The 23,035-nt window shown below is 40.5% G+C and overlaps 1 protein-coding gene across 1 annotated transcript; it reads left to right on the forward strand.

The window, feature by feature from the left end:
- The first annotated feature begins 212 nt into the window (after window positions 1-212).
- On the forward strand, window positions 213-9,174 carry LOC135463723 (large ribosomal subunit protein uL30-like). The gene is made up of 6 exons (XM_064741134.1): window positions 213-225; window positions 3,058-3,157; window positions 4,015-4,181; window positions 5,870-6,007; window positions 8,376-8,485; window positions 8,847-9,174. Exons 1-6 carry the CDS (start codon window positions 215-217, stop codon window positions 9,053-9,055), a joined length of 735 nt encoding a protein of 244 aa, XP_064597204.1. The 5' UTR covers window positions 213-214; the 3' UTR covers window positions 9,056-9,174.
- Window positions 9,175-23,035: the final 13,861 nt, after the last annotated feature.

The following is a 23,035-nucleotide window of genomic DNA, read 5'->3' on the forward strand; positions in this document are numbered from 1 at the left end:
GCACTTTTAATAAATGTGAGTATAACTGTGAGTTGTAACCTTTCCAAATAATAGTCAATTAATATATCAATATATCAGTTTGAAGCATGTACGGTAAAGTACAAATTTCAGCGAATAAAAGGGAAAGACAGTGATGCAACTTACTATGCGTGAGTGGGGTTATGGGAATGAGGTTGAATTGCCCGTATGCTCGTTCTCTTTTTCCGGTCGCATCATGCCCGAGAAGTATGTTCCGCTGTACATCTTGTAAAATATCAACAAACATCTCCATCCCTCTGTTACCGATCAAATTAGTTGAAATTACTATTAATCGTTATATGCCTTTTTAACGCCTAAACATGGTTTTAAGCTATAACTGGGACTTACAATTATTAATAAGCTCCTAAAAGACAGGTCACTTGTGTGTCTTGCTCCCAGTGAAGTCGAAATACACGTTGTCACAGGTGTGATGGCGTGATTGTCTGTTATCTGAACATTTCTACCGACTGTTGTTGGTGAAGATTAGAAACAGCATTCTTGTCAGTCATCTTCATAAAATCTAAACTGAGTTTGATTGAGTAGAAGCCACATCGAAGTAATTTTAAATGCCGTTATGCCGTGTGCAACAACAACACTGAGGACAACATCACAATTATTTATTGACATTCGTGGTGGGGTAATTTATAGGCGCCGGTGGAGCTTGAATTAAATGCGTGGCAGACATCACAAATGGGTGTCAAACGAAATTTGTGAATATAAGGCATACTTCATGATAAAATGATCTCCGCAACAACAACGACATGCATGCGTCGTCCGGTTTTGTGTTCCACAATTCATGCAAACTATCCGAGAAAGAAAAAAGAAACGAAATCATGGTTTAGGCTTAGTGCCTTCTATCTCTGGCACAAAATGTCAAAATGTCGGATTATCATAGTCACAGTGGCAACAAAGGTAGATCATAGTCCATTTCACTCTAGCCTTACATACAGTACAGCTTATGCTAAAAGTCCACACCATACAAGGAGATTAGCGCAATCCTAGAAATCTTTTAGAGTTTGTAGCGCCCCTGTAGGGGGTGTATGGGAAGGGAGTTTGGTATAAAATATCTGCTATGAGGTTGTATTTCACAGGCCTCGTCGTTTGAAAATCCCAGGAGTGCTATTTTCAGTCCTCCTTATTTCAGCAAGGAGTGTGAAAAGCTCTCCTGGAAATAGTCCTCCTAAATTACTTTAGGAGAGCTATTTCATAAAATATACAAAAACTGAAAATCTATATAAACATGGCTGCCATAGTTTTGGTAAGTTAAATGGCTTTGACCTGGACTATTTTACTGAGGGCCTGCATGGTCATGGGTGGATAACAGGTGTCTTAATGAGGGTAAATTCAATACCAGAAGACAGCACAAGTCAGAAGTGTCATTGTCAGAAGTGTCATTGAATGCTGTGAAAAAAAATAATAATAATAAAAAAAATAACAGCATATAATTCCAAAAGATATGAGAAGTCATCATTGTTGCCCAATAAAGATGTAATTAGCTGCTGAAAGCATGTGTAGACGGAAAACACTGGCCCCATGAGGTTTGATATATCCAAGTTCTACTGTAACTTAATATTATGGTATGGAATCCGGTCTCAGACTGCAATTTTAGATTTTGATTTTGGTGCAGTTTTATAATTCTTATTTTAAGTAAACTCGACCAAATACATGGACAATAAGTCAGCATTTTAATTTTGAAACAGCAAAAGTTTCATCTCCGAGGCGTTTCTGACCAGTCTTCAGTGCCTGACCTAAAGCAGTCTCAGCCAACTTTTCAAGTTCGACACCCATATGATGCACTTTAGATTCAAGGTGCCGCATGACGGTGTGTTTTGTAATAAAGCTGGTTCCCGTTGTATACTTCATGAAGTCAGCGACAGCTCTTCCACGGAGCTTGGGTACCAACTGCGCCTCGTGAGCAGCGCAGGTTTTGCACCACACCTCAGTCACTTGCGTCAGTCCATCCTCGCTACTCGTTTTGTAGCCTATCACATTTCCTGTTGGCCATGCAAGGAAGGTTTTTAGCTTCACGGAAGACATCCTGTTGAAGACTAGAGCGTGAACGTTCTGTACGGTGCACTTAACCAGTACACATGCCGTTCCCTTTCGCCTTGCAGAGGCAACGATTGTCACCTTCAACACAGAAGAGTTTGCCTAAAGTTACCTCCCCTGTCACGGCGGCTGGCGTGCGATTTATAGAGCTCCCCAAAATGAGTTTAGGTGCGCGTAGGAGCGCGAGCGCGATCGCGCTCCTTATATTTCAAGGCCTGATTTCAAAATTATTACTCCGACATTTGATACAAATCAATGATTTTGATCGTATATTTACTCCCATAAATTGCTTAATGAAGTTGTTGAGCTGATTTTGTTTTGCTTAGGTAGGTTACATATTGCAAAAATAAACTTCCTGCCTTTCGCGGCTATATGTTCTCATAGCTGAATACACGGGGACTACACCTTTAACAATAATCCTATTCGCCTCACCAGGTGTGTGACAGCTCAGTAGAGGGTTTGTCACACGTCAAAGCTTTATTCATTATCTTAGAAAGCGATACGAGCGGTAAATTGACTTTTTGCCTGAGCTGTACTGTGGCTCTGTCTTTGCTTACACTCTGGTAGAGCCGTACAACATTCTATTTAATTTTCTGGGAGTAGTGCTAGAGTTCTACTGCCCAACAGTAATGTGCCAAAGGTGGGTGGTTTAGACGGGGCACTCAGGTTTGCTCAGACTTGCATACTTGTAAGATTTTGTGGCTGAGGTGGTTAGCATACCAACACAGCACAATGATCCAGGAGCCTCTCACCAATGCAGTCGCTGTGAGTCCAGCTCATGCTGGCTTCCTCTCTGGCCTTACGTGGGAAGGTCGCCCAGCAACGTGTGGATGGCTGTGGGTTTCCCCCCAGGCTCTGCCCGTTTTCCTCCCACCAAATGCTGTTGGAACGGTGTAAAACACCAATTCATTATGTAGATCAGATTTGCTACAGACAAAATGTGGTTGACGTCAGTCATGGTCCTTATGTTGGATATCATTGGGATTTCAGACAAAAGGTGCCGCAGGTTCCGGAAACCCTCTTGAAAAAGAGGAAGAAGTTTGAGGAGTTGAGGGCCAAGAGGGCCAAGGCTGTCCTCCAGGAGAGAAGGGTAAGCTTAATGATAAAAGTACAGTTGATATTCCGGTTTCATCTGGTCCTGCTTTATGTAACCTTCACTCTGATATTCATGTCGCTACACTACAGTGGTGTCATGCTTGTAGGTTTCTTCCACATGTAGAGTCTGTTATGGCTAAATTTAGGCTCCTGCACCATGGGAAGTGGGAATTTGTTCCAGAAATGTTCACAGAGATGACATGGTTTTACCTTTGTCATGTACATCTGTAGCCATACAAGCATATATTGTTCCGGGGGCCTCCGTGGCTCAGTTGGTTAGCGCACTAGCGCAGTGTAATGACCCGGGAGTCTCTCACCAATGCTGTCGCTGTGAGTTCAAGTCCAGCTTATGCTGGCTTCCTCTCCGGCCGTATGTGGAAAGATCTTTCAGCAACCTGTGGATGGTCGTGGGTTTCCCCCCGGGCTCTGCCCGTTTTCCACCCACCATAATGCTGGCCGCCGTCGTATAAGTGAAATATTCTTGAGTACGGCGTAAAACACCAATTAAATAAATAAATATATTGTTCTGAGATACTCATGGATGTAAAAAAGGAAAATTAGCATAGAAGCATTTCAGGTTTACACTTCAAATGACACGTGTCAACAATTCCAGCTCAAAATAATCATTTCTAGTACAATAATACACCTTTATTTGAAAGGGGCAGGATGTTCATGTGACGAGACTAATGTGTACAGGTGCATAAAAGATTTTTGGACTAGTAAAAAAAGAAAAGAATGAACATTTACATACAATACAAATGCAATATTTTTTCAGCCATGGTTAGAAAATGTTTTCTTGTTTGCTCAACCACTTATCTCACTTTTGTACATTGAATTTTCTCCCGTTTTCAGAAAGCTCGAGAAAAGAGGAAGGTTATCTTCAAACGCGCTGAGCAGTACGTGAAGGAGTATAGGGTCAAGGAGAGGGATGCCATCAGGCTCGCTCGCCAGGCCAGAAAACATGACAACTTCTACGTGCCAGCCGAACCCAAAATTGCCTTTGTGGTCCGAATCCGAGGGTAAGTGCAAAAGTAGGATTGTAGTGAGAAATTAAAAAAGGTGCCTCTTCCCACATCTTCGTTATTTTTAGCTCGCCTGTATGTAGTATGTCGGCGTTGACGAGCAATAATAGAGAAAGCAATGTTAAACAAAATGTTAGGGGTGGTATCTTAAAAAGTACTACAGGCTTTGAGCTCAGAGTTTGCACACATGGAGAGCACAGTATCACTAGGGAGATATTCCAGTGTTGAGTGGATGCGTGCATAAGAAGTACCGTAAATTACTGAATCCAGACAAAGTGTGTTGTGTATAAGAATCGATGTTAAACAGAGTGCTAAGGGTGGGACTCTGAAGATTAAGGGTGACTACCCAGTACCTTTGCAAATGTTGAGTGTCATGTCAGATATGTGTTTAACTGCAGAGCTCTTGATGTACAAAGCTGTGTGAGAATTTAGCGCTCTCTGAATCTCTATTTGCAAACTTACCGGCAGATGAAGATGTCAAACTGCGACACATTTGCCACATTTCTTGGGGGTAATTTGAAATACATTGTCAACTTCTGCCCATATTTCGTAAGCATAATTACTTTATTTACAGATTGGTTTTGTTTACACGTACGTACAAGTCTGCAAATTACGATCACAGGGCTCATTTCCACTTGTCTATCCATCAGTGGAAATCACATGATTTTTGCGGACAAAAGGCAAAACAATAACCTTACCTGTCACTGACGACATGTAAATCACGTGTGGGCAAATTTGCATACCGGTTGTCATAAGTCATGCACTTTATTTTGATATACTGTACAACCTGTGACCCAATGTAAGTGTTGTGCGAACTCCAACAACTCTGACAAATCCTGTCTCCCAATAATGCCGATAAGGGGTAAAAGTAAATTATGGCAGTTTTCGGAAACCTTGCTTGAAGTATGTTTTCTGTGTATAATGGGAGGTTCCTGATATAATAACACGGGGAAAAGGAACTCTTTTGCAATTAAGAGGAAAGTTGAAACAAAAAGCACATATAGACTCACTAAACATCTTCTGTCATTTTGCTGCCAACTCAGATCATGCAAAAGACGACAGTAACTCATGTGTGAAACTCAAGGTAACTTACTGTATTTGTGCAGTCGATGATGTACGCATCAATTCTGTAAGTAACCGAACGACTGGCGGAGTGGTTTTAAAAAAAAAAAAAAAAAAAATGCTTGCTATCATCTACAACAGTTGAGTGGAAAATTTTGGGTGTAATATTGAGTGAGAGGTGTGTAATTATAAAGGGGGATTTGAATACTTGAACAAACTAACTTAACTAACTAATGTGCCTAAGGTGGGTGGTTTAGATGGGGCACTCGGGTTTGCTCAGACTTGCATACTTGTAAGATTTTGTGGCTGAGGTGGTTAGCATACCAACACAGCACAATGATCCAGGAGCCTCTCACCAATGCGCTGGCTGTGAGTTCAAGTCCAGCTCATGCTGGCATCCTCTCTGGCGGTACGTGGGAAGGTCTGTCAGCAATGTGTGGATGGCTGTGGGTTTCCCCTGGGCTCTGCCCGTTTTCCTCCCACCAAAATGCTGTTGAAACAGTGTAAAACAACAATCCAATATATAAATCAAATTTGCTGCAGACAACATGTGTAATTATAAAGTGAGATTTGAATACTTGAAGAAACTAACTTACCACTTGCCAATCTGATTGTATTTTCAGTATAAATGGTGTTCATCCAAAGCCGCGAAAGGTGATGCAGCTGTTCCGCTTGAGACAAATTAACAATGGAGTGTTCATCAAACTGAACAAGGCCACTCTGCACATGTTGAGGATAGCCCAGCCCTACATCACATGGGGGTAAGACAGTACGGCTTACGTAGTAGTTAAATCTTCAGGGTCCCTTACTGTTCCACTTGAGACAAATTAACAATGGAGTGTTCATCAAACTGAACAAGGCCACTCTGCACATGTTGAGGATAGCCCAGCCCTATATCACATGGGGGTAAGACAGTACGGCATACGTAGTGGTTAAATCTTCAGGGTTCCTTACTGTTCCGCTTGAGACAAATTAACAATGAAGTGTTCATCAAACTGAACAAGGCCACTCTGCACATGTTGAGGATAGCCCAGCCCTATATCACATGGGGGTAAGACAGTACGGCATACGTAGTAGTTAAATCTTCATGGTCCCTTACTGTTCCACTTGAGACAAATTAACAATGAAGTGTTCATCAAACTGAACAAGGCCACTCTGCACATGTTGAGGATAGCCCAGCCCTACATCACATGGGGGTAAGACAGTACAGCATACATAGTAGTTAAATCTTCATTGTCCCTTACTGTTCCGCTTGAGACAAATTAACAATGGAGTGTTCATCAAACTGAACAAGGCCACTCTGCACATGTTGAGGATAGCCCAGCCCTACATCACATGGGGGTAAGACAGTACGGCATACGTAGTGGTTAAATCTTCAGGGTTCCTTACTGTTCCGCTTGAGACAAATTAACAATGAAGTGTTCATCAAACTGAACAAGGCCACTCTGCACATGTTGAGGATAGCCCAGCCCTACATCACATGGGGGTAAGACAGTACAGCTTACGTAGCAGTTAAATCTTCAGGGTCCCTTACTGTTCCACTTGAGACAAATTAACAATGGAGTGTTCATCAAACTGAACAAGGCCACTCTGCACATGTTGAGGATAGCCCAGCCCTACATCACATGGGGGTAAGACAGTACAGCTTACGTAGCAGTTAAATCTTCATTGTCCCTTACTGTTCCACTTGAGACAAATTAACAATGGAGTGTTCATCAAACTGAACAAGGCCACTCTGCACATGTTGAGGATAGCCCAGCCCTACATCACATGGGGGTAAGACAGTATGGCATACATAGTAGTTAAATCTTCAGGGTCCCTTACTGTTCCGCTTGAGACAAATTAACGATGGAGTGTTCATCAAACTGAACAAGGCCACTCTGCACATGTTGAGGATAGCCCAGCCCTACATCACATGGGGGTAAGACAGTACAGCGTACGTAGTAGTTAAATCTTCATGGTCCCTTATTGTTTCGCTTGAGACAAATTAACAATGGAGTGTTCATCAAACTGAACAAGGCCACTCTGCACATGTTGAGGATAGCCCAGCCCTACATCACATGGGGGTAAGACAGTACAGCTTACGTAGCAGTTAAATCTTCAGGGTCCCTTTCTGGCTTAGTGGTGTACAGTGTTCCTCAAAAAAGATAACAAAGAGCAATGGCCAGCCCAGCCCTACATCACATGGGGGAAAGACAGTATGGTTTACGTAGCAGTTAAATCTCCAGGGTCCCTTACTGGCTCAGTGGTATACAGTGTTCGGAGCTCTGTCTGGTTTCCTTCCACCATAATGTATAAGTGGAGTATTCTTCAATACGGCGTAAAACACAATTCCAACAACTAAATTAAATCAGGAGGTTTGACGGTACCTTGGCAGGAAGTACATGTATTAAATCTCCTTGGCCTAAATCCCCATGGCCTAAATTTCCATGGCCTAAATCTCCATGGCGGAGTGTTCTCTCAGGAGTCTCTCACCATTGCCTCTGCGGTTGTGCATGAGGCCTGGCATCAACCTGCAGATGCTCATGGGTTTTCCTGGGAACCCGCCTGGTTTCCTCCCACCACAACACTGGCCACCATCTTGTAAGTGAAATATTCAAGAGTATGGCATAAAACACCAATCAAATCAGTAAAGTGGTATGTACTTCAGTTTATGTAATCTGTAGAAGTCTGTCAGCAACCTGCGGATGGTCGTGGGTTTCCCGCGGGTTGTGCCTGGTTTCCACCCACCATAATGCTGGCCGCCGCCTTATAAGTGAAAAATTCTTAAGTACGACGTAAAACGCCAAAAAAAACATAGTTGTATCATGAGGTTTTATCCTTTGATTCTTCTTGTCAAAAAGACCTTTGTTTCCATACTATTGTTGAGCAATTTTGGTGTGATGTGTGTGGTTTTATTGTCATTGTTTGTGGAAAGAACAGGATATAAATATGGGTCAGTCCATCTGTTCATCTGTCATGCTTTCATTTCAAGGCAAAAACTTTCCCAAATATTGTCCAATTTTGATAAAATGTTGTGATCATCCTCAATTCGAAATTTTTGTTGAACTTAGATCAAGTTTGAAAACGGCTGCACATGTAGTGTTTGGATATAAGTTTTCTAAATTTTGTTGTTTGTTTTATTCTCAGAGAGCCCACACTAAAGAGCATCCGGGAGTTGATCTACAAGCGAGGCTACGGCAAAGTGGACAAAAGGCGAATCCCTCTCACAGACAACGCCATCATTGAAAAAAATCTAGGTTAGTCATTGTTTGCTTCACACGGCATTTTTCTCAAAATCACAGATCCTGCAAACGGTGGTTACTATTAATTATAAACGTATTTTGTATTTTCAAAAAGTGACCTGGAACGGAAAATTGACAAAATATTCCATTGATATGTCTGAACTTTTGCACAAATATGTACAGATTTAAAATTTTTGTCGTCAGTAATTAACAAACAAGTTTTATTTTTGGCTACAAAAATGTACATGAGTGAGGATAATGAGAAATCTTCCCTTAGACATTGTCCAGATTGCGCCATACCGATCTTGGTCCATCATGCAATATAGCTTTTCGTAGTTTGCCAGTGCTTTACCACTGAGTGATCTCCCCTTTCCAGGGCAATACGGGATTATCTGTATGGAGGATTTGATTCACGAGATCATCACGTGCGGAGAAAACTTCAAACAGGTGACCAACTTCCTGTGGCCATTCAAACTGAACACGCCGAACGGCGGCTGGAGGCGAAAATACAACCATTTCAACGACGGCGGTGACTTCGGGGCAAGGGGAGAGAAAATTAACACGCTCCTTAAAAGAATGATTTAAAAGAAATGCTTCGGTATGGACTACCCCTGGCGACAGACTTGTAAAATTGCAAAGGGAGATAACTCTTCGATTGACCGAATCTGTTTTCGGTCACTATTAAAGATTCCATCTGAAGACGATTACTGGTCTCTTTGAGTGTTGTTTTTACATGATAATCAAGTCTGCAAAAGTAGACTGTTCAAAATACAGGTTAGTCGATACGAATGTTGAAGGTTTGGAATTTGGAATTCAGTACGTAGTCTTGATAGTTTTTTTTCCGTCGTGAATAACGTGAGTTCACTCCTGGCTTTCGGTAGGGAATTCGATTTTTATGAAATGCCCACTTTTTCACTCTTGGTAGAACCTGGGCGACAATAAACTGTTGACGTCGTTAGCGAGTCCGTTTGTGTAGGCTAATGTTCATTGAAGACAACTAACTGGTCTTCCACCTGTACTGTACGCGAGGTTGGAAAATCAGTAACTTGTCAAAGGTCCGTTTTTCTCCATCTAAAAAACTTCCCATCTTGTGAAAAATTTTTGAGTACGACAATAAGCAGGTACATGTATAGTTGTTAATTAACTTTGTGGTCAAGTGAACATTTGTGAAGTCAGACGCCAAGCATATGCCTGAGCACAGTTTATTACTGCATGTAGAAGGCTAACCACACAATACATGATACAATACAAACGACCTGGGGCAGATTCCATAAAACATTTTTTATCAAAATTTAAATTATGATTGTAAGCATTATTGTTCTGCTTTAGAAGTTAAAATTTTGTGCACTAAATCAAGATTATTGTCAGACCAAAAACTGAGGAATACAAAGAGGTTTTTCTTGAGTCTTATATATTCGGCAAGTCTGATCAAACGAACGTGGCTTAAGACCCAAATGGACTCCGGTGACGTTGAAATCTCTTTCACACGTGGGAAAGTTCGTCGGAAACTTGCCACACGTCCGTGGTTTAACCCAGGCACTCCGGTTCCTTCCATAAAGCTTACAGCTATCATGTATATGGGGAAAATCTTTTACTGATGAGGGTAAGCAATTAGCAAGCGACCAATCAATTGCCGAATTTTGTCCAAGATATTAGACACCGGTTACTGACAATATACGGTATTGTTTAAGTGTAGTAATGCTGGTTACGTCGTGATATACAAATTGGGGAAAGAAAAAAATCACAACGCAGTCTAGAGCTTATATACGGGGACGGATATACAATTGTCATGTATAGTGTGATAGAGCTGGTTTAGGACGGTATACTCCTGAATTCCTGTTTAACTCTGCATGTGATATCGTATGTTTGCATCATTAACATATAGCAATGTCCTCTGCATGTGATATCGTATGTTTGCATCATTAACATATAGCAATGTCTCTAGATTTTCTCCTGTTTAAACTTTGACCTTATTGGCACATCAGCATATCACTGTACTCTGAAGACAATGGGATGTCTTGTTTTTTATTTATTTGATTGGAGTTTTACTCTGTACTCAAGAATATTTCACTTACACGACGACGGCCAGAATTATTGTTGTGGGGGGGGGGGGAGGGGAGCAGGCAGAGCCCGGGGAAAACCCACGACCATACGCAAGTTGTTGCCAGATCTTCCCACGTACGGCCGGAGATACACATGGTTATATATATGTACACACAGTAAAAAATACTGTAAAAAATGATACGACACAAAATGCACATTAAAGTTGTTCCCGTGCAAGCAGAAGCCACAAATCTCCAAAAAGTCTTGATGGGAGTTAAACTGCAGCCGCGTAAAAATTTGCTGCGGTGAAAAAAAAATCGTAAAAATGTATTCAGTGTTCAACAAGCCCTGGTATCTTAACGGTGTTTGGGCTCCTCCCAAGTGTGTACGCCCAGCGATTTTTAGAATACATTTTTTTCTTGTCATCATAGCAATTTAAATGTACACATACATTATTTTAGTAGCAATCTTGCGGTAATAATCCAAGATTTACCAACAATGAAGTAAATATCTTTCAGCATATGTTGAAATCCTCTTTGATGGCAACGGACTGTGAGGACATAAACAGTTTATTGGTAATGTCTTTGCGTGGACATTTAAGGGTATCTTTTGCCGGTTCAAACCAGTAGGCCTACTAACCATTACTGTCTTCCAATGAATGCGTAGTAGACTAGGCTCCGTTGTCAGTATACCCACCAAACGTTACCGCAAAATTAAGGAAGGAGTTGAGAGTTGCTTCGGTCGTGAAAGAGTTACCCATTTCATATATATTTATATACACCGCATGTATTAGCGCGTCAAGATAGCCACATGATCATTCAACTGACCGTGTTCTCTGTATGCCCCGTTTGTCATGTATGCATTCGGTTTTTATTTATTTAGTTATTTGACTGGTGTTTTACGCCGTACTCAAGAATATTTCGCTTATACGACGACTCCCAGCATTGTGGTGGGAGGAAACCGGGTAAAGCCCAGGGGAAACTCATGACCATTCCCACGTCACTGGCAGACCATTCTGTTTTTCGTCTTAATATCAAGATCCTATCACTGTATTGGTGACTTGTACTAGGGTTTAAGTCACTGAGGTAGCACTTGTGTCAGAGCGATTGTACATGCTGTGATGTATCGGTTCTTACTCAACACTCATTCAACAGAGCTTGAATATTTATTTATTTATTTGATTGGTGTTTTACGCCGTACTCAAGAATATTTCACTTATACGGCGGGCAGCATTATGGTGGGAGGAAACTGGGCAGAGCACGGCGGAAACCCACGACCATCCGCAGGTTGCTGGTAAACCTTCTCACGTACGGCAGGAGAGGAAGAGAGCTTGAATAAGATCTAGCCTCGATATATTCAAAGGTCATTTGTGAGAACATCTGAAAATCCCACGACATAGCCATCTAAACACGAACTCTGCAACTTCTACCAGGGTGATTAGACTGGCTCCGAGAAACAATCCCATCTGGCCTCCGATTGAAGCTGAAAGCAACGAAATGAGAAGAAATCAGTTTGTTTCACTGCCATTGGAATTTGTCTTTATTGTCTTAAAACACTGGAGAGCTAGATCATTGCATGGTATTTTCATAATTACCTTCATGCATTCATCTGTTGCACACATTCATTTTCTATTGGCCGAGTGGGTCAATTTAGACTTGTAGATATTTGACCAATCATGTTGAGTGATCGTCTCACGTGGTGAGGTTTCTGAGACACCTGACCTTATAGTCTTGTTTTTTTGTTTTCCCCATCTCTATCATTCTAATTACCATAAACCTGGTGAAATACGCATGTGCTCAAGACGTAAGCACCAGTTATATACACAAATGAACATTATTCTCCATGAATATTTTTTTTACCTGATTATTTTCACATTAAAAGTTTGTTTTAGCTGTTAATTGTATTTTTATATCAGAGATAAACTATTTCACTCAAACCACACCAATTAGTTTTAAGACATACACGACTGCATTGGTTTATCTTCCCATTCAGTCGCACGTGGGAAGGTCTTCCAACAACCTGCTGATGGTCGTGGGTTTTGAGCCCGGTTTCCTCCTACCCTAATGCTCACGCTCATCGTATAAGTGAATTATTCTTGAGTACGACGTTAATCACCAATCAAATAAAACAAACACTTGGAAAAACTAGACCGCCTAAACTTTCTTCACAACAAAACGAGAATGAACTAAGGCGGAGGTGAACTGAAACCCCCTTTGTTGATGGTGAAAGGTTACGGTCCAACCATATAGAGACAGTGTCTTCCCGTAGCAAAGTGGTATCAATGCGTAACCAGATGATGATGGCGTATGCTTACCAAAGACATCATCACGAGTATATCCCTGTACCTGCTCGGTTGACTCTATCCTCATTCTGTCGAAGTGGATATTCACTGAGAGGACGGAGAGTCTGTGAATAAAGAAATGAATAAAATACAGACATACAGTAATGTACAAATTTCCACACTACATACAAAGGGGCAATACTCTGCAGTTCTATCCTATCCATCCGGGAACCAGAACAATATAATATTTGTTATACTGAATACGTCTTGAATATATAATTAACTTCATGCAAAATTCAAATCGCGATAAGTAAGCTTAGTTCTATGCTTGTAGATCATAGTATGTATACCTTCATAACATATTCCGCCAGTCACTTTGGTATTGAAAATGTTATCAGCCAATCAGTATGACCAGCAATTTTGACTGGTTAGTTTCACTTTACGCTATTTGTGTGAAAAAAATGTTATTATCATTATAAGTATTAATTATTGTCAGACCTTAGATTCTCGGGTATGGATACGTCAAGGCTAGTAGACAGAGTAGTTGTGTAATCGATTTCCTGGCAGGGGAGCGGGCAATCACATGTTGCAACGCCTGGAACGGACAAACACACGTGCGCAAGATTCCATCAGCTCTAATCGAAACATGTATGATACTGTATGAAAAGGAGAGCAGGAAAGCAAATCTCTGCCAAAAGACCAGCTGTTTATCTCAGGCACAAATAAAACTGAAGTGAGAAATATTTGAGTTTGAGGTTAACCCATCAAGCTTTAAACTAAATAAATCGAGTTATTGTTCATGAAAAGAAGGACAGTGACTGTTATTCGGCATAATCCTTCCACGCTTCCGTAGAATGGAAATTGTATTGCGTGAGGCGATACAGAGATTCCTGTTATCTTTCCTCATGAATTGTTTATATTTCGCGAAGTGTGGATTTGCTGACTTTGTATTGGGACTTCTAATCTGTTGCTTTAGCCAAGACTGATACAATCACTTACTGAAGCTGGTATTATGCAATGCCACTCCTGTTGTATTCACACATTCAATGTAGCTTGCTGGGTTCAATATATCACCTGTTTGGAAGTAAATGATTGGCTACATACAATTGTTTCTCAATTAAATCGAAAAAATTAAATTCTTTTCTATTTTTACATAAATAAAGACAGATTTAAAAAAAAAAAACTAAGAAAGAAATAATTAAATATTCTCTTATAACTCGACAGGTTATAGTTCTTATCGCTTGTACTGCGACATATTACGACCCAGAGTAAGGTAAACGTTTCAGACATGACGAATACGTTCCTTCCCTGGATGTGTTGGTGTTAACATCATTTCGCTATTTGTTGGAATTAAGTATACCAGCGTAGACACACACTATGCTTTTGCAAGGAAGACTGAAGGCACGCTTGCGGCAAGTAAATAAATCCCACAATATACAAGACAGCACAAACGTCCGCCATAGCTAAATGATCAAAATCCCTCACAACGGATGTTTAAATGAAAAACATTCCTTAAGGAAAATCCCAATTCTAGACCAGATCCCCATCAAAATTTCATAGATTTCATCCAAATCCGTAATGACATTTTCCCTTAAAGTTGCTGACAGAAAAATAAACGATCGCAAAAACATAACCTCATTTGGCTGTGGTAATAAATAAATCCATTATAAAAGACGTTGGCATTCACCTGCTATGTCGATTCCACATAGTGTCTTCAACCACCGTCCGTGGCAGGCATCTTGACAAGCTCTCAGTGTGTAGCGTCCGTGGGGAACCAGAGGGTGCCGGAAGTCCTCCAACATCACCAAACACTCCCTGTCTCCAAACGCTTTATATGGTGACGGCAAGTAAGTACTCTGGTGTGGAAATGGTGTTGGTTGAGTTAAATGAGCACAAATGAACATATCCAAAATGAAGAAAACGATGGAAATCAAGCTATATCTTAATGGAGTACAAAACCATCTGAGACAAAAATATACACAATTTATATGTTCAGTAAAATCCTAGTCTCGAGATTATTAAAACTTGAATAAAGTGATTAATAAAATATAGTTACTGCCTCTAAACGAGCACGCACGTTTCTCATTTGTTTCTCTTGTGATATTTCAAGAATATTTCACGAATACGACAGCGGCCACCATTATGGTAGGAGGAATCCAAATAGAGCCGGACAAACCGCTTTGGCTCCAGAGAGACTGTTGTTTACATAATAACATTTGTACATCCTTCCCGTAACCTGTAAGATTTCTTTTTTGTAGTTTTATACGTGTTTTTGTACTTGTCTTCCTTCTGTATGTAATGTTATTACCTGTTTGACTTTAACTCTGACGTAATTCTCAGTCCCTGGGGTAAGTTTGAGGACGTCAGAGTTTCCCGGGGAGAATTTCTCGTGGGGCTCGTGTAGGAAAATCTATTTAACAAACAGAAATGTATTAATGGATGGACATCAGGACGAATTGCGCATTTATTTATTTGATTGTTATTTACGTCATACTACAAGAATATTTCTCTTATGTGACGGCGGCCATCATGATGGTGGAAGGAACCAGGCAGAGCCCGGGGAAAACCCAGGACCTCCTGGGTCATTGCGCCGCGCTGTCGTGCTAAACCCCTCGGTCACGGAGACCCCCCTTTATATTCAAGAAAATATAAATATATTCGTAAATTTTGAAATCTTCGGTAATATTCTCTTCTCAGATTTTGAATGATATTCAGGGTTTATCGCCTGAGAGGAATTTTAACAGTTTTTAGCATATGAAATATTTAAATGTGTTCCTGCCATTTTCTTTATTTATTTGCAAATAGACACTCACCTGTACTCCTGTCTTAACTGTGTCTTGTACATTAATTGTGAGAGTGAGTCCTCCGTCCATGCCCGGAGCCAGGGATTCTAATACGGGCAATATTTGTTCATTCTCGTTCCCCGGTGACGAATTATTCAAAGTTTGTGTATTTTTTTTATCATCTACGAAACCATTAACTGTATAGCACAAACGAGGTTGTAATTCTTCGGAGACGAATTTCCTGACGTAATTGGAACAATTCGTGCTGGCAAAGACACATTGCTGTATGAGTTCTGTCTGAAGAAGTTGTTGAGTCTTTTCAAAAATCCCCTTCAGGTTAAGCTTGTTAACCTCCTCTTGCGATACCACTGGAAAGAGGGTTTTGTTTAAGATCTGGCTGCTTGTGAGCAACGTGTTTCCCGGCTCACTGCTTTTGAGCGCATTGGCTCTCAAATCACTACTTTCGAGCGCATTGGTTCCCAAATCAGCAAGTGCCTCGAGCGTCATGTTGATGGCGTCAGGTAAATGACTGCAAACCGTGACACCAGGGAACGGCATCCTGTCCATATAACGGTTTGTGACTTTTGTTAATATAGGACGACTATGAATATATCGTATGTGGCTCTCAACAATTATGACGAAACCCGTTAGCTGGGCCAAGACCACCACTACCCAGAACAATCTGTCAGATAATAAAAAAAGGAAAAAAAAACAAACTTTATTTAAAGGTAAACAAAACACTAACGTGAAATATATGTCAGATGAAAGCCCATTAAAAACTATCCACAAAAAATTGGTTTTATTTTTTTTAGAATTTTTTCAACCCAGAAAAAATGCACTTGGAATTTTGGATTCCATAAATACCTTTTCTGACAATATTGGGACCAGTGACGTCATATCCGGTTTTTTGGCACTTAGCACATGTACATCACTTGGTTTCATACTTTTAATTGCATATACATGTAGATCTATGAATGCAATCGCCAAATGGGCCTTGAAACCAACCATTTCAATATGGATGTGACCTCATTGGTACTTTCTGGATCACAACAGATCACCGCACAGAATCTGATGTTTTAAAACCATTCTACTCGGTTGGAAACATTTTCCCCAAAAAAATCGAATTATTGGGATGGACAGTGTTTATTGGTCTTTCACCTGATATACACTTTATTCTAGTGTTTTCTTTGCCTTTAATTGAATGGTGTTCACTGCCGAGGTGATGAATTTTTAAGCTGGATTCAAACACGTGACCTCAGTGGTCAAGGGCCCGTAGACCGCCTGAGCCATCATCCCCTCCCCCTTCCTCCTCCCCTCCCCCAAACAAAATCGGAGTTTCATTTCGTATTTCTTTACACTGCAACAGTATAGTTTGCCCTTTACAATAGCAAACCAGTTATATGGTGCCAAATGACAATTAAGCTTGTTGAACTAAACGCGGTACGTACCTTTAAAAGCGACGTGATTGATCCCCAAATTAAAGGTAAAGTGAACATCATTTAAAAAATGTATTTGAAGTGCCTGCACTTTTTCAGATTTTTTTTCTCTCTGATTTAAAGGTATGGATTGTTAGATTTTTATTGTGGTTGGCTTCGTGAACCATATATCAACAATACACATGTATATCGCCAATGACGTCACGCCACTTTTCTACGGCTCTGGAACAGATTATAGAGGTTAAGGCACACTGAAGGTTGAATGCCATAAATATTGTTCGAGTGAGACGTGGAAATGATAACCCACGAGACGCAAAGACATTTTCTCTACATGTATATAAATGCGTATCACTTTATCTGTTGCATCCTTGAAAAAAATAAGCAATGTGCTATCTTCGTCGTATTTCTGATTCTATTCATACGCGCTGCAATTTTGTTCACAAACCTTTTTACAGTTTTAAACGTTATCTGTAAGTAATTATACATCTACAAAGGTGTTTCATGCTATGCAATATAGGTATTTACGTAAATAAAGCACATGAAGGATCTCTATCTGATGTTTTGGCGAACTATATATGTGCGGAAGTGCACGGCCTTGTGATGCGGTCCACGAAGACTTCAAGATCTCCGGCAGTGTAATAGCAAAATGTGATAACAAAAGTGATATCTAACAAATGAAAATATCATTTTTATTAGTGAAGGAAATACTGGGATTTCACTGATGTATAAATGATAAAACCCAATATCGCACATAAGTCCACCTTGCAATCTACACACTAAACTGCATTACATTCAGTGAAAAAAAATCTAAGAAAATAAGTTGTTTTCAGATTCAGTTCTGGTGGTATGCATTTTATTTCATTTTTATACATGTTTTCATCCCTTAACGTCATTAGAGCACGCCAATGCGGTGTTATGACACATAGGCCTCTCACAAATGGTGGCAAAAAAAACAAACTTGACCGAGGTCCGAGTTTTCAAAGCATCCAAAGCATCCGGCAAAGATGCCAATAAAATATAGAATGTATCAACCACGAAGATAGTGTAATGGATCCATGTGGTCAGAGCCATTTGCTGACAATATATGTACCAGTTTAGAAACACAGTGCTTTACGCTGAACCTGCCAGTAAGCCAGGACCGGTATTTATCAAATGTCTTAATACCCAAGTAAAAAACGAAACACTACAATTAAAACTAAATTGCTCTAGAAAGTTTAAAATTTGTAGACTGATTCTTTATTGCTGAACAATGTACTAACCACTACTTGAATTCATTCTTGTTCTTAGTTTGACGATTTAAGCACTTGTATTTTACGACTGACGTCGTAAGTCGTTTTAGAAATATGAGCCCTAAGCAAATCATCTGACTTGAGGAGGTGTTTAAATGCCATACGTATAAATGAGTAAATGACTAACTTTTGTCGATCGATACACGTAACGTCATGTGTTGGTCAAATGGAGTTTGGAATGTTCCTTGAAATCCTCAAATTGATCGTTGAATCCTGAAATGTTTTATGGAGTGTTTGAAATGGCGAGATGTTTTCTTAAACTAAACTACCAGGCAAAAGAAAGGTTTCACCGTATTTTTTGTCATAAAAACAGTAAAAGCGCGGTTCCGGGTTTGAGTCTAAGGAGGACTTAGTGTATGACTGCATCGTTTCCTCTACCAGAACGCATCGTCACGAACGCAGCAATTGGAACTGTGAAATTGCGACCACAGGCAAAACGTCCTTTTGAGGCATGGCTCGTGATGCACGTGCAGTAATGTTGCATAAATACTCTTGCTCGAAAGAGCAGACATTCAGTGACCGAAAAAACACAAACAGTATGCCAAGACAACGCAAGCGCAACGAGACCAGGCCATCGGTATGTCCACCATGGGAGTCTCGCAACGTCACATTGCAAGAACGTTCAACTGCAGCCAAACCACCATCAGGGGGTTGTTGATACGCTATCAGCAGACAGGCCAGACCCAAGACAGACCAAGATCGGGAAGACCGAGGGTAACAACTGCGGCTGAAGATCGCTACATCCGGCAGATCCACCTCCGAAACCGATTCGTCACGGCGACGTCAACAGCGGCGACGGCACTAGGCCATGTCATCAGCCCCAGAACAACACTGCGTCGTCTTCATTCAGCTGGTTTACGACTTTACCGCCCCTTCCGTGGGATGGCCTTGACCCTTTTACACCGTCAACGCAGATTGCGATGGGCACGTATTGTACGTCGGTGGCAGCGACGTGACTGGGCGAGAGTGCTGTTTACAGACGAGAGCAGGTTCTGTCTATTCAGGAACGATGGCAGAGTTCGAATTTTCCGACGAAGAGGCGAGCGTCTCGCGCCAAACTGCGTAAGAGAGGTTTATCCGTTTGGAGGCGGAGGCGTCATGGTTTGGGGAGGGATTTGTGACCAAATGAAGACGCAGCTGGTTATTATGCAAGGTAATCTGACTGGCCAGCGATACGTTGATGAGGTACTGAGACCTGTCGTCGTTCCTTTCCTCCAACGAGAGCCAAGAGGATCGATCTTGCAACACGACAACGCAAGACCTCACACTGCCCGCATTGTTACAGACTACCTCGAGACCGCAAACGTCATCGTGTTGCCCTGGCCAGCCAACACAACAGACATGAACCCCATTGAGCATCTCTTGGATCACCTTGACCGCCGTTTGAGACAGCTGGTGCCTCCTCCAACTAACCAACAGGAACTTGAGCAAGCTGTGTTAAACCTATGGAACGTTATCCCTGTTGACGTCATCCGGCGACTGACGACGTCAATGCGGAGGCGTGTGCTTGCTTGCATTGATGCCTAGGATGGCCACACTCGCTACTGATGACTGTAGTCCTTCATTTCTGTGGATACTGTGACTTTACATGCACTTGCCAGTTAACTTTACATTTGTGTAATTTTTTCTTCTGACCCCTTGTCTCTTTCATTGTGTTTTGTGGACAATTGAATGCCAATATTTTAAAGCCTTTTTGAGAGAATATTTGACAATGATTCTTGTTTATAAACCAATCTTCTTAATTCTTATATCTGCCTTTGTTTTTGTTTTATGGGCTCAAGAAGTGGGTGAAACCTTTCTTTTGCCTGGTAGTATAGTTTATTTTATGGTCAAGCCCAATATCTTTTAATGCTCAGTAAGAATGTCTACGAAAAGCTATTCTTTGTGGCAAAGTTAAATATTACTTTGTTTGCGCACAGGTTCCTCTTTTTGTACCAAATCGGTAACCACGCTGACATGTGTTAGAGTGATGCCTCACAGGAAAGCAATGTCGAAGACACCAGACACAATTCCCCAGCCAGTCACTTTGCGATGACACCAGATCCACCATATCCCGTTATACTAAACACCAATGTGCTAAAGACTGTCGGTATTTTCAAATTTTAAAATGAAGCGATATGAAATTGAAGTGGATGCTAGAATTATGCACTTTTAAAGATTCTTTAAATATTGGGAAAAATTAAACTTAAAGTATACGAACAGAAAGCAAACATTTGTTCTCTCGATACAGATTGATTTTTGTCCAAGAAAGAAACTACGGTGTTGAAAGGGTGTTGAAAACGTCAATGAAGCAAAACAGGTTGTAGAATATTTTGTGATATTTTACTGCTGTTGCATGTGTGAATTAAAAATTCTGGAGTAATTTTTAATTGATTTTTAATCAAATAATTAAATAAAATTCGTTAAAAAAATGACCACCAAAAATGCCTTTTGTGATTGAAACGATCATAACAAACATGATTCATAACTTGATAACGATTAAAATATAATTCATATTTATGGAAATGTAAAATTTATGGGTGAAAAATAAGTACAAGTCTAAACTCACCTGCGTGGCTTGGCAATGCAATCTTGAAGAGTGTACTTCACTCCATGTAATGAAGTTTCGCTAGCAAATTCGGACACCATTCCGGACACCGGCTGTCGTCTGCCGGTATCTGGAGGACGAACCGCTTCCGTTTTTGGCCGTGTTTCACAGGATACATGCGCCTTGGTTGCCATGGTTCACGCCGTTTTCGGTGATACTGTAGACAGAGACGACCTTCTAACTCAGGGCCCTCACATCCGCTCCGCATGGGGATACAGGGTATGAAGTGAAAACCAATTATGACAATGCATGCTTGGATGCGCACGATGACAATGCCAGGTGTCATCGTTAGTAACCAAGAGCTCTGCCTATTGTAACAGAACAGTGTATAGACCATTGACATCGCTTCGCCATGACATTTCTGTTTACCGACTACACGTAAGTACAACAAAAGGATTCACGGAAAACCACGCAAATTCATGCGTGATAGGTCCAAATAACGAGATTTTGTTCTGGTAACGTTAAACCATACAGTTCATTCATTCATTCTATTCTGGTAAAGGAAATTTTGAAAGAGAATAAAACTGAGTGAATAATTATTGTTTAGCGGTAACTCGGCAATATTGTAGCCATATTGTGGCGAGGACATGTTTAAAACTGGAGAGGGTAAGGATGGTTTTCGAGGCGATAACGGCAACATCCAGCAAATTTTGTATTTTTGTATCGGCTATCGATTTTTGACTATTCTTTTCGTTTTCCGGTCAATGTTTTGAAAATGGCTTTAGCTGATGCATTTTTTTATATTCAAGTTAGCAAAATTACTCAGATGTGTACAATGCAGTCTTTTTTACTGTTTGTCTTTAAGAATGTATCATGGACAGAAGTCTCATTATTGGCTTAATTGCTCTCAGGCCTTTACAGTTCATTGTATTTGAGCCAAGTTGTTTCGGTAAAATATTTGCAAACACAGTCTTCTATTACCATCATGTACGGAATGTTAAATATCGTTATTTATTTACAATATCAGTGGTCATAGTCGATTGCTTTCCTCATTCATCTTTTCATGTCCGGGTTGAATTTCATGGGACCCATTTAGCAAAACAAATAACAGCTCTACGTTATCGAAGTAAGATTTTGAACGCAAATACCCATAATGCATTTCCACAGAAGTTTTTGTATAACGTTGTGAAGATATGATATCAGGTAGTTCTGGTATTTGTTTCTCTATTTACAGATTAGCTTTCAGAAGTACAGATTTATATTCATCCACTCACTAAACCTAAAACAAACGCCATAAAGTCACAATCAACACAAATGTCAACGGAGCGTCGACAGCAAACCAAACGTCATCAACCACCATTTTCGATTCCAGTCTGGAAAAAGATATACTCGCGGGACTTTAAGATTGAAACAAAGAAGATGTACGCAATTATAAGGGCGATTGACAAATTCTTTTTTACTCTTAACCTTAATTGTGTTTAATAATGAACAGAAGGAGGTATAAAAAAAACAATCTCATTTTTTTAAAATCCGGGTCCACCCTATAAACTCTATAAGAGCCTCATGGTTAGAAATTGGTTATGTGCGAAAATCTGATGCTACATTGCTACTATTAGTACGAGGACAGCGCAGGCGAAATGGCCGAGTTTCCGGTTGGTGAATGTAACGATCCAGAACGGTTAAAGAGCTACTACAGTGTGAAGACCTGTATGTTTTAAAAGAAGGGTTAAATGATAAGGATTGAGATAGTCTGAATTCCCTAAATTGTAAAATGACAATGTATTAAAACCGCTTCCACCTGTTTCGGAGGATAGTACGGAAACAAAAGTTTCTGTGGCTTCCAATTTTGGCCGGTGTGACGTCATGCAAGAACACTTTGCGTCACACATCCCTGACGTATAGCAACAAATGTGCGACTTTCCAGCATAATTGCCTTACTGGACGTCACACCTACTTGATTCATCTTCACATAAGGAATATTATCACGTCACATCAGTTAAATTTTTGCAGATTTTGTTTTTGGGGACTCTTCACCTATACGAGTATAATACTGTTATTCGTCATAAGTCTTTTTGAACTGACGTGTTAGCTCTGTTCCCAAGGGTATCCTTCATATCATTTTAATATTTCCGCCTGGCTTCTCTTAGGACTGAAGTAGCTCTTTAACGTGAAAGTTAAGCTGTGAACATGACCAACCCATCTCTTT

The sequence above is a fragment of the Liolophura sinensis genome, chromosome 3 (genome assembly GCF_032854445.1).
Source record: "Liolophura sinensis isolate JHLJ2023 chromosome 3, CUHK_Ljap_v2, whole genome shotgun sequence".
NCBI classification, from domain to species: Eukaryota; Metazoa; Mollusca; class Polyplacophora; order Chitonida; family Chitonidae; genus Liolophura; species Liolophura sinensis.